The sequence below is a fragment of the Lacerta agilis genome, chromosome 4 (genome assembly GCF_009819535.1).
Source record: "Lacerta agilis isolate rLacAgi1 chromosome 4, rLacAgi1.pri, whole genome shotgun sequence".
Lineage (NCBI taxonomy): Eukaryota > Metazoa > Chordata > Lepidosauria > Squamata > Lacertidae > Lacerta > Lacerta agilis.
The window spans coordinates 163,822-176,229 of NC_046315.1; the positions used below are offsets into that span (position 1 = coordinate 163,822).

Below are 12,408 nucleotides of genomic sequence, written 5' to 3' on the forward strand. Positions count from 1 at the left end.
CCCACAAGCAGCCTCCTTCTTGCAGGTGTCCCCATGTAGCAAAAGCTTCCTGGAAAGATACAAGAGCTACTTTCCCTGTTAGTCCCACCCCAGGATCATAGGAGCAGTCTCAAGACTTTAGAGGCTCTGAACAGAGAATTCTCTGTTACAACATTTGGGGCTCTTGAATTGTGAATTGTGCTCAGAAACATACTGGGAGCCAGAAAAGATCCTTTAGGACCGGTTGTTGTTGTTGTTACTACTACTACTATTCAGTTTGTGTTTTTATTCTGTATTTTTATGCTGTGAACCACCCTGAAATCTTCAGATGAAGAGTGGTATACTACTACTACTACTACTACTACTACTACTACTAATAATAATAATAATAGGATTGCAGTGCAGGGCTTATCTATTGGCAAGGAGTGGTCTGGGCCCCAACTGGGCAAGCAAGAGGAATCTTTTCTTTTTACACACAACCTGGAGATGTGCAGGAAAGTTATAACATGGGAACAGTGAATCTGCACATTAACTGAAGGCGGGAGCTGAATATTCCCAGATGACCATGAATACTAGCTAAGGCAAGGGCCTTTCTGCCTCCCTGCCTGCCAGGTGGGGGGCGGGGAGGAATCCTACCTTCTGGGAGCACTTGGCAATGGTGAAGATGTCGGTGCCAACATTCATGTAGAGTTGCAGAACGCCAGACAGCTCAGCAATCAGCTTCTCGCTTCGCTGCGCAGTCTCGCTCAGCAGCAAGGACAGGATGTCCTCGTTGATGGAGGCCAGCAGAGGCACTGCAAGGACAGAGCGGGCTGGAAAATGGCCCCCCAGTGGAGCAGGAACTCCAGCAAGGTCCCTTGCTCCCACCCCTCCCTGGCACGTACGGAGGTCCTGATGAATGCCGCTGCAGTCCACTAAGAGAAGGAGGTTGTGTGTGATGACCACACGTGGCACCTTCTGGACCTGGGCCACCCACGTGCGCAGCTTGAGGATACGGTTCACATACTCCTCGGCCGGCCAGCTCTTCATGCTTTCCAGCTGGCTAGGGCTCCAGCTGTGCACAAAGTTGTATATCTCACCCAGCCAGGTGTACTCTCGGCACAGCAGTTCCGTCTCGGTCAGGGCCATCTGTGGGTGGGGAAAGGGGGCAGCACTCAGCTGAGGCGTTTGGCATGCTGGACCTACGAGTCAGAGCTACCAGAAAGGAAACCTGCACATGCTCTGCAGCTCTCACCACTTCCCCTGGAGATGTTGGGGCCTGGCTCTCCCCACACCCCATGATTCAAGAAGAAGCCAACCTGCTCCCACCTCCTGGGAGTCCTGGTCAGGGAGTGCAAAAAAAGACAAATGTTTTGGGTCTTTATGATTTTAGCAATAATGCGTCTCAAAGTTATATATTTTTAGCATTCCTTATTGTCTGCTTGCTGTGGAAACACTCTGTGGAGCACTCTGATCCCCTTTGGGGATTTCAAACTTGTTGGACTCCATGTCCTGTTTGAGAGGGTTGCCTCTTGGGGGAACCTTTCCTTGTCCTTTCTATAGAGTGTGTATGTAGAGACAAGTGTGCCCCCCTGGTTCTCTCTTCTAAGACCAAGCGCTCCGTGTTTTCTCCTGCTCTGGATGGTAGGACCCAAACCAATGAATTGAAGTTACAAGAAAGAGGATTCCAACTAAACTTCAGAAAGAACTTCCTGACAGTGAGAGCTGTTTGACAGAGGAACGGGCTCCCTCGGGAGGTTGCGGACTCTCCTTCTTTGGAGGTTTTTTTTTTTGCAGAGGTTGGATGGCCGTCTGTCATGGATGCTTTAATTGAGATTCCTGCATGGCAGGGGGTTGGACTAGATGACCCTCAGGGTACCTTCCCTCTCTACAATTCTATTGCATTTGCAGTGTTTCTCTCTTGCCCCAAGTAGTTTTTGCACTCTCTGAGTTGCTATCATGCATTGGCTGGATAATGGTCCTCTGTATGTCCCAGATCCTTCTCTACCAGCAATGCAAATGGGTAGGATGGAATCTGCATGGCACCTGAAGGAAAAGGAACAGAGTGCAGTGTGGAAAGAGACAGCTCTGGAGCAACAGGGCCTGCCCTTGTCCCTTTTGCTATACTGTTGCCAAAGAGGTCCTGCTCAGCTTACCAAAGAATGGGCCCCAGGCTGGTCCAAATTCACTAGCGCTGGGTAAGTCCCTAGACAAAGCAATCCAAGCCCCTGCCCCAAACCCTGGCTGCTACAGCTCCCTATGCCAGGCAGAACCACGGCAGGTGGCTGTCAAGCCTGGATGCAGCCCCAGCCCCAGCCCCAGCTCAGCCCACACTTTCAGCAGGCACTTACCGTGAGCAGGGCACGCAGCTGCTCCGTAGCCTCCTGGATGGTGCGGTCTGACCTCAGGTCCTTCTCCAGTTGCTCCCGTGACAGCAAGGGGTACATGCCCTTTAGCCGGTGGCCAATGACCTCCAGGCCACCATACACCTTCACGTCCATCTGATATACCAGCTGGGGCTTCTCACCACAGAGCTCTGCTGTCGGCAGCCGCTTGGGCTGCATGATGGGCCCCAGGGAGCCCTGCTGGGGAATGGTGCTACCACTGCTCACATCTACAGCTGTAGGGGAGGAGAGCAGGCACTGTCACCCGGCCAAGGTGGAAAATCAAATCTGTAGGTCCACAAGACGGCAAATGCACCACAAAAGCAGAGCACATACAACAAACAAGGGGAGCAGACTTGGCAAGCTCACGGTTCACACCCACACCATACATTTAAAGCACTCTTAGATCACTTCAACAGTCGTAGCTTTTCTTCCAGGAATACTGGGAACTGTACTTCACTAAGCATGCTGGGACCTCTCACATAGTTAGTTCCCAAGGCCCTTCATAAACTACAGTTCCCAGGATTTATAGGGTGGGGGGAAGTGGTGTAAGGGGGCTTTCAGGGTATGGTGTGGATGTGGATGGAGCAAGAAGGAACTGGCATAGATTTGGTGTCACTTCTGGAGAGGCCCAGTCCAACACCCCACCCCCACCCTTGAGCAGCCCCCATGAAAGACCAAGGGCCCACTGGGATGGGGCTCTTCACCTCCCTGGCTTACCACTCGGCTGGGCTGCATGATGCTCAGCTTCAGATGCGGTGCTCTGAGGATTCTCCGGAGGTGCTGGCCCCTCACTTTTGATTCGGGTCATCTGAAGGGAACAGAAAGTCTACTCAGCTGGTGGGGCAAATCCCCCTCCCAAACACTTCTGGGCAGCCCCTGCCACCTACTGCATGGAAATGTGGCAAGTGCAAGGCACAAGAGGCCAGGAAGTTGTGGGGTGGAGGGAGAGAGGGAGGGAGGAGGGACCCCCTTGCGTGGTGTTTGACCAGGAAGCTGACCCACCTGCAGGACGGACTCCAAGACTGTATTCACAGCCCCCAGCAGGCAGTCCTCCAGCTCCATGTGGGAGGGGAAGAGCATGAGCTGCCTGTCAGCACCAAATACCAGGTGCACCTGGAGGACTGCTTTCCGCTTGATGCCATCGGCCTGTGGGGAGACACCAAGAGGCAGGTGAAAAGGCTTCTGGCGCCCTAGACATGTTAAGTGTAACTATTTAATTGCACCCTGAAACGGGAAAGAACTCTCTGCTGTACAGTATGTGTCTGTATGTATACTGTGTAGTGTGGTATGGGAACTTCCGTTCAGCTAAACTAGAGTTGCAGAGAGCCTAACAACAACAACAACAATAATATTTATTATTTGTACCCCGCCCATCTGGCTGGATTTCCCCAGCCACTCTGGGCGGCTTCCAACAGAAATCAAATACAAAAATATCACACATTAAAAACTTCCCTAAAACAAGTTTATGATGAGTGAGAATGCATCTCTGCTAGCTCTGTCACAAGGTGAGAAAGGATTGTATTACAGCCCTATGTGTATGTTAATCTGTAGGGATCCATTTTGTGTGTGTTAGCTCTTTGTTCCAAAATCACTGAAGAGAATGGTGTGGTAAGTCTTTCTCCAAGAGATAGCCTCAGGCTAAAAAGAGCCTGTTTGGGAGATGCAAAGCTTTGATTTCAGCTCTGGGTGAAGATATCCATAATTCTAAGATTTTTATTGCAAGTGCTGGGATCAGCACATAATATTATGTCTCTATCTGAATGTAGTTTTATTGTTTTCAGTTTGTTTTGGAGTAAGTTCTGTTAGTAAAGCTTTTCAACCATGTTTTTGGTCTAGACAATTTAAAGAAGTCAGTTTTTATTAATCCTATTACTTATTATTCTTATACCCTTTTAAATTCTTTTTTAGTGTTGGGGGTGGAATAAATGTTTAGTTGGGGCTGGGGATTAGTTTAATTTTAGTATAATTGTAATTTGTTGTTGTTATTATTAGTTTCTGTTGTTTTAGTGGCTTATTGTATAGTTTGCATTTTGTTCTTAAGGGGAGGGGTCAGGGCTGCCTGGGAGTAGGCCCCAGCCAACAGAATAACAACAACAACAACAACAATTTATTTATTTATTTATACCCCACCCATCACAGGCAGGAGGTGGAGCTATGCTAAGACCAGACCATGTCATTACCAAGGAGGCAGGTTTAGTCATTGTTTGAGAACTATCCCTACCTCCAGGTGTGGTCCTGACCGGATGGATACTGGAATCAACAAGGGAGACCCACATGACCTGAAGGTGCTGCTGTACAATGCCAGATCAATGACTCGTAAGATGGCTGTCATCCACGACTTGATTGTGGATGGAGGACTTGACCTGGTATGTGTAATGGAGACTTGGTTGGATGAAGCAGATGGGCCTGTCCTTGCTGCTACTTGTCTACCAGGTTTCTCTTATGCACAGCAACCCAGACCTTGTGGGCTGGGAGGGGATGTTGCAGTGATTTTTAGGAAGTCATTAGTTTGCACCAGGCGTCCTATTGGGAAGACCATAAGTGCATCTTATGGAAGTTGGGCAATAGGGGCAGTACAGGATTCCTTTTGGTGTACCAACCTCCCCGCTGCACCAAGGATTCCCTGCCCGAGGGCTGTCCCTGAATAAGTCTGGCCCAACTCATAGTCACGGACATACCTTAGAGCTGGTGTTTACCTCTATGGATGTGGGTGATCTGACACTAAGTAAAAGCAAAACTTCCGGCGAGGACGCCATCGCGGGCGGTCGTGGGTCGCTTCGGCAGCGAAGCGACCCAGGCCGGTCCGGGGGTAGGAGCCCCGCTACCGCAAAGCGGGGCTCCGTTAAGCCACGGGTCGAGCGTCCCGCGGCTTGGGCTCTCCGGCGAGCCCGCTATAGCTCCGAACCCTTCTCCCGTTCCCCCTGTAAAGGGGGAGTGGGGGTGAAGGGACCATGGAGCTGGGCTGAGGAGATATGCCCCAACCGGACCGGCGAAGCGGCGGCCGCCGCTCGCGATGAGCGAGATCGTTCTACCTGTCAGAAGGAAAACAGAAAAAGCCCGTTGGCCGTGAGTACGCTAACATTGGATCTATTTTTGACATTTGGCGCTCCGGGAGATACGACGGAAAGGAAGCCCGCTTTTCTCCCTTTGAGTGAAAGAGAAAGTAACTGTTTTGATGGCGATGCTGTTGCAGCGGTGGATACAAATGTTTCGAATTTGACAAGTGAGACTGGCTAGACCCCTTTTGGGGGATCTAAGTTGATGGGAATATTTCTTCTTAAAGCGGATGGAATGCAATCTTTTCGCCCTGACTCCAGGGAAAATGGCTGCGGAGACTTGTGACTGAGATGGAAAAGTACTGTGACTAAGATGGAAAATACTGAAACTTGATACCCTATGCCCACTTCTACCATGTTGGGTTTCGTTTTCAAGCTGGTCTTAGACTCTGGATTGACTCACGAACAAAGGATTATTTTTTTGAAATTAGAATTGCTGAACCAGAAATTAACTTTGCTGAATCAGGATGACAATTTATATCTTACAAGAAAGACTGTTCAGAACATTGCTAAAATGGAAGGAAACCTTGGCAGGGAGCTTAAGGGAATTATCGAAGTACAAAGTACAATGTTTTTGCAACTCCGACAAGATGAAAGGTCCTGTTGGAGTGAGAGACTCAGGATCAGAAGACAACGTATATCCAATTTCTGGGGTGAGAGCCCAGGAATGATGGGGAAAAGATTTATTTATCTACAATCAAATGATGAACGGAATTTTGAAGCGGAGATGCTGGAAGGTGATGATTTGTGTACCCTGTTGCTCCCTGCAAGGACTGTTGTAGACTACATCTGGAACTGTGGACTCATAAGAAAAGAGGACATTCTGAAAAATGGTTTTGGTGTAAGACGGAGGAATATCTGGGGGGAGACCCCAAGATGGCGAAAGAAAATGGTTAGAAAAGGGATAGGGTGAAATACAATAAGGATAAAATTTGGATGGTTTATTATGGTACCCTGAAGCCGGTGTGTTAAGATTTTAAGTTTTTTGAACTAGAGAAGAGATATTTGAATTTTCTTTTTATTAGCAGCAGTCTAAGTGAAAGAAGATGTATGACATGATTTGATATAAGAAGTAATTTGTTGTGTTATGAAATTATATTATTAATTATTATGAAGTAATTTTTGGAATAGATTTGATTTAAGATAAGAAGTGATAGATTATTTTGGAGTAAAATAAGATTTTAAGAAGTATGTATAGTTTTGATTTTTGAATGATTTAATTTTAGAGATGAGAAGTTATTAAAGTAAAATTAAAATTGGAACCAAAGGAGAGAAGACGGGGGAAGTCACCGAGTATAGATTCGAACAAGAAAAGTTTTTTTTTTTTGTAAACAAGAAAAAGAATTATTGGTGTGTTTTGTTTTGTTGTGGTTTGATTGTGGGGTTTGTGTTTGGGTTTGTGTTGATGTATGTGTTATATCGTTCTTTGTTTTGTTAAAACCAATAAATTTTCTATAAAATAAAATAAAAAAGCAAAACAAAAGAAGTGCCATGGTTGGATCACTTCCTGGTGCAACTGGACTTCTCCGTGACCCTTCCCCTCTGCAGGGAGGTGGGACCGATTCGGATGGTCTACCTACCCCCACCACTTAACGGATCCAAATGGTTTCCAGAGAGTGGTAGGGAAGAAGAAGAAGAAGAAGAAGAAGAAGAAGAAGAAGAGTAGTAGTAGTAGTAGTAGTTTGGATTTGATATCCTGCTTTATCACTACCCGAAGAAGTCTCAAAGCGGCTAACATTCTCCTTTCCTTTCCTCCCACACAACAAACACTCTGTGAGGTGAGTGGGGCTGAGAGACTTCAAAGGAGTGTGATTAGCCCAAGGTCACCCAGCTGCTGCATGTGGAGGAGCAGGGAATAGAATCCGGTTCACCAGATTACGAGTCTACCACTCTTAACCACTATACCACACTGGCTCTCAGGGATGTTTTATCCCTTGTTGATGGCCTTTCAGCTGATTCCCTGGTGGCCTGCTGGAATGCAGAGTTAACCAGTGCTATCGGCTGTCTGGCTCCGAAGCACCCTCTCTGATTGCATGGAGCCCGGACAGCCCCGTGGTTTTCTCCAGGGCTGAGGACGATGAAACAATAGCTAAGATGGCTAGAGTGCCGGTGGTGGAAAACTCATTCTGAATTGGACCAGACACGGGTTAGAGCTCAATGTTGAGCCTACCAAGTGGCGACAGTGACAGTGAAGACGACCTTCCTCACCGCCTCTATTGTATCTCCAGAAAACAGCAGCAGGAGACTCTTTCAAGTGGTTTGCAATCTAATGGAAACACCTTCGCCATCGGGGCCTGGTAAGGACCCCAAGATCTCCTGCAATGATTTTGCAAAGTGTTTTGCAGATAAAGTCACTCAGATTCGGAAAGAGGTTGACTCCACTGTGGGAGCAGGGCCAGGGCGGGAGAGTGCTAGAGTCCTGTCTAGTCAAGTTGCATGGGAACAATTCCAATCTGTTACCTCTGAGGACAGGCTGCTTGGACGAGTGAAACCAACCACCTGTTTCCTTGATCCTTGCCCATCCTGGCTCATAAAAAGGGCTGGTGATGGGCTCTGCGGGGTGGTGAAGGCTTCCCTCTGTGAGGGAGCCTTCCCAGACCTACTGAAAGAGGCAGTCATTAAGCTACTTCTTTAAAAAAAATAAAAATCTTTGGATCTGGCCAATATGGCCAACTATCACCCAGTCTCAAATCTTCTATTCTTGGACAAGGTGATTGAGCAGGTGGTTGCTGAACAACTCCAGATACACCATTCGGATCCCTTCCAATCAGGATTCAGACCTCATCACAGGACTGAAACTGCCTTGGTCACACTGGCTGATGATCTCCAGTGGGCTAGGGACAAGGGTGAAAGCTGTTTCCTAGTTCTTCTGGATCTCTCAGCAGCCTTTGATACCATCAACCATGACATCCTTCTGGACCGTCTAGAGGGGCTGGGAGCTGGGGGCACTGTTATACAGTGGTTCCACTCCTTCCTCCTGGGCCGTGTTCAGAAAGTGGTGTTGGGGGATGCGTGTTCAGACCCCTGGGTTCTCACTTGTGGAGTGCCTCAGGGTTCCATCCTCTCTCCCATGCTTTTTAACATCTATATGAAGCCGCTGGCAGAGATCATCAGGGGGTTTGGGCTGAGTTTTCATCAGTATGCAGATGATACCCAGCTTTACCTCGCCTTTAAATCAGTACCAGTGAAGGCGGTGAAGATCCTGTGTGAGTGCCTGGAGGCAGTTGGAGGATGGATGGCAGCTAACAGATTGAAGTTGAATCCTGACAAGACAGAAGTACTGTTTTGGGCGGACAGGGGGCAGGTGGGTGTGGAGGACTCCCTGGTCCTGAATGGGGCAACTGTACTCCTGAAGGACCAGGACAATTCTGTGTCCAGGGCAGCTGTCTCCCAGCTCCATCCGGTATGCAGGCTGAGACCCTATCTGCCCACAGACTGTCTCGCCAGAGTGGTACATGCTCTGGTTATTCTGTTGGAAGCTGCCCAGAGTGGCTGGGGAGGCGTGGGCAGATGGGCGGGGTATAAGTAATAAAGTATTATTATTATTATTATTATTATTATTATTATTATTATTATTATCACCAAATACAAAGTATTAATAACCTCAGTAAGGCAGGGCACCCTGTCTGCTCTGCAAGCAAAGAGCTGAGCCAGACTCTGGAGGCCTACCCTGAATCCCCTGCTGGAGCAGAAGCTGGAAACCACAACAGGTTCTGCCCCACCCACCCTGCTACCCACCCAGAGCAGGTATCCCTGGGGTACGGGACCTTCATGGTGTCATAGATAAATGCTCTGACTTCCTCTTGCATTGCAGAGACCAGGTTCTGGCAGAGGAGCAGGTTCACCAGCAGGGCCAGGAAGCCCAGCCTCTGCAGCCAGTGTTCGGCGATCTGCAGGCGGTTCTGCAACTTCTCAAAGTCGACGCGCTGCTTGTACAGGGAAGCCTTGGTGATGTACAGCTTGTAGCTTTGCACCTGCTGCTGCAGCCCACGGACCATCCTGTATGTGTCGTCCCGGACCTGCCAGAGCAAGACATGCAACAATGACACCACCGCTGGGGTGTAGCAGCCAGGCAGGCACCTCACCTGGGCCCAGACAGGCAGAATTATCTGTAGCAGATACATGCATACAGATCCACATGGCTGATTGCCTGCAAACAGGAGTCTGCCTAACTTCACACAAGGGCAACCTGACTGCACATTTTCAAAGGGCCCCTTGCAGGAGCCCAGCCATTCCCTGAATGAAGCAGGATGGCCCAAGTCACTGGCACTGGGGAACTTGCAGCCTTTAACCCGGGTGTCACTAGCAGTTCTCTCAAGAATGTCATGGAAGGGATTCTGGGGGGCCCAACCTTCATGGGCTTTGCTGGGTAAAAACAGCAAATGTGCCCAGAAACAAGAACATCAGAAGATGTTTTTGTTTTACTATGTACATTGTGTTCTCATTTTGTATTGTTATGTTGTGAAGCGCCCTGTGATCTTCAGATGAAGGGCAACATACAAATTTAATGAATATCAATAGATAATAAATGAATAAGCAGGACATCAAGGTGGTGTACAACAAAATATAAAATGACAATGAAACAAAAATCCATTAAAGCAACAGGAAAAAATAAAAAACAACTGGCTCAACTTGTGAAAGTTTAATGACTGAATAGACCTGTCTTCAGGAGACGCCTGAAAATTAGCAGGGAAGATTCCTGGCTAATCCCTGCCCTTAGAGGATTCCACAGCCTGGGATGGGAAGCATCTCCCAGCAGCCCTAGGGATTTTACCCCAGCCTTTGCCAGAGGGAGTGTGGGCTCCCGGCTCCCGCACAGCCGAGGCATAGGCTACTGCTTGACGCCCTGCCTCCCACCCTGGTGCTCACCCACTGCAAGACAGAGGAGCAGAGCTGGAGGAATTTGCTGAGCAATCCTTGGGCATTTTTGTTCTCCTGGGCCAGGGCACGCTTGAGTTCGGAGAAGGTGTAGCACTTGACTCTGCTTCTTGGCAGCCAGTGGATGGAGTGCAGCTGCAGCAGCAGCCTGCAAAGGATGGACACAAAACAGCTGCCGGGGGCCAAGGAACAACAGAGGACCCCAAAGGAGGAGCGGCCCCCCCACCCCCATGACTCACCTGGAGATGTGAAGAAGAGCAAGTCCAAAGTGGGGCACCGTGTGGAGGAGCTGCAAGCTCAGCTTCTCCCGGCACTTCAGGTAATGCAAGTGCTTGACGTTGACGAACCAACTGGTGGTGGTGGGGAGATGATGATGATGATGATGATAATTATAATAAATAAATAAATAAATAAATAAATAAATAAATAAATAAATATTATTCCCCAGCCACTCTGGGCAGCTCCCAACAGAATATTAAAAGTACGATAAAACGAGAGAGAGAGAAACGTGTCACTGAGAGTGGGGAAGCCGCTCTCTGCCTTTGCGCTCTTGTGGCAGCAGCAACCCAGACCTGCCACACAACGCAGGAGGACAACACACGCATCACTTTGGCCTGGCACCTCTTCGCCCCCCCCCCTTACCGGACAAAGGCTTTGCGGACCAAGAAAAGCCGGAAGAAGGGGATGTACTGCATCAGCTGCCATAGCACGGCCTGCCGGTGCAATTCGCCCAGGGAAAAGGCCTCCGACCCTTCTTCAGGGTGCACATGCAGCACCCCAAAAGGGGAGAAAATGTAGTGCTGAGGGTTGGCCAGACGCTTGGGAACAGCCACGAGGTCATACGGCCTGAAAAAAGGGGAAGAGAGTTAGAGGAGCCAGTCCTCCAAGGGAGGCCCTTCACCAACCCCCAGAGAAACAAAGCAGGGCATCCTTGCCCCCTTCACTCCGTCCTGCGCTCTCTGCTGTCAGGGCTTTTCCTGGAAGCTCAAGGAGACAACAAAGAAACTCGGGAAGCTGCCTTATCTGCCAAGCCAGAGCACAGACTGTTGATATCTAATTACAATGTGTTTTTTTTTTTCCAAATGTTTGATACCATCTAAATATCTAATTCTAGTATGTCTTCCAGATGTTAAACTCAGTCTTTAGATTTCCTTTAAATTGTAATTAGATATCAACAGTCTGTTTTCACATTTGTCAGGTTATAAGCCCTTGTGGTTTTTGTATAAGACTTTATATAGTCTTCTCAGAACTTGGATGACTTTGGTCCCCCTAGATGACTTTGATGATAAAGAATGTATAATTGACTTGGAGATTATTGTGCGCCGCCAACGTGTTGCATATATTATACTGGATTACTACATGTATCAGCAGCACGGGTACATTTTTTAGTAAGCCAGAGCACAGGTCTATTGAGTTCAGCGCTGTCAATGCTGACAAGGGACTTTCCTGGGACCATCTGCATGCAACACATGTGTCCCCCCCCCCCCCGCAACTACAACCTTTCCCCTCAGCCTTAGGCAGCTCTACAAAGTGCTGTGTCCATCTGTGAGACTGCCCAGGCGAGTGTTGAATCGCAGCTAGAAGAAAAACAGGCATGTTTAGGTCCGTTGGTTAGAGTGTAGAATGCCAAGGTTGCGGGTTCAATCCCTGCATGAGACAGCTGCATCTTCCTGCATTGCAAGACTAGATGGTCCTCAAGAGTCTCTTCCAGCTGTACAGTTCTATGATCTAAGATTCAGGTCTACAGACTCTAGGGGGACCAAAGCTGGGAGAGGCCTCTGAGAAGACCCTGGTGAGAGGGGGGGGCAAGACAGGGCTGGGCAGACAGAGCAAAATTCTCCTCCTTTGCTCCCCCGAAGGAAAGGAGGGAGGGAGGGGGACCCACTTGCATGATGGGATTGGCAGCCAGAGCAAGAAAACAGGGGTACCTGAAGTGCCGGTTCTGGGCAACGTTGAAGTAAATGAAACTTATTTCCCCCAAATGGCGCTTCCTTGCAAAGAGCTCAGCTGCCTCAAGACTCGTCACCATTTCTCCTCCTCTGTCTCCTGTTGCCACAGCTCTCTTCTTGGGCACTGTAGGCGGTCCTGGGCTTTCTTTGCGTGGCTCTAGGGAGGGCCTGCATCAAAAT

The 12,408-nt window shown here is 48.8% G+C and overlaps 1 protein-coding gene across 1 annotated transcript in view; it reads right to left on the reverse strand.

Annotated features, from left to right (window-relative positions):
* Positions 1–12,408, reverse strand: part of DNHD1 (dynein heavy chain domain 1) — a 55,593-nt gene that overhangs the window by 41,066 nt on the left and 2,119 nt on the right. The window contains exons 4-13 of the mRNA XM_033145803.1: positions 12,208–12,396; positions 10,922–11,125; positions 10,519–10,629; positions 10,271–10,427; positions 9,169–9,420; positions 3,348–3,491; positions 3,063–3,153; positions 2,310–2,578; positions 864–1,107; positions 616–773 (exon numbers count right to left, since the gene is read on the reverse strand). Coding sequence (XP_033001694.1) covers positions 616–773; positions 864–1,107; positions 2,310–2,578; positions 3,063–3,153; positions 3,348–3,491; positions 9,169–9,420; positions 10,271–10,427; positions 10,519–10,629; positions 10,922–11,125; positions 12,208–12,396 — 1,819 coding nt within the window. The remainder of the gene's footprint in view (positions 1–615; positions 774–863; positions 1,108–2,309; positions 2,579–3,062; positions 3,154–3,347; positions 3,492–9,168; positions 9,421–10,270; positions 10,428–10,518; positions 10,630–10,921; positions 11,126–12,207; positions 12,397–12,408) is intronic.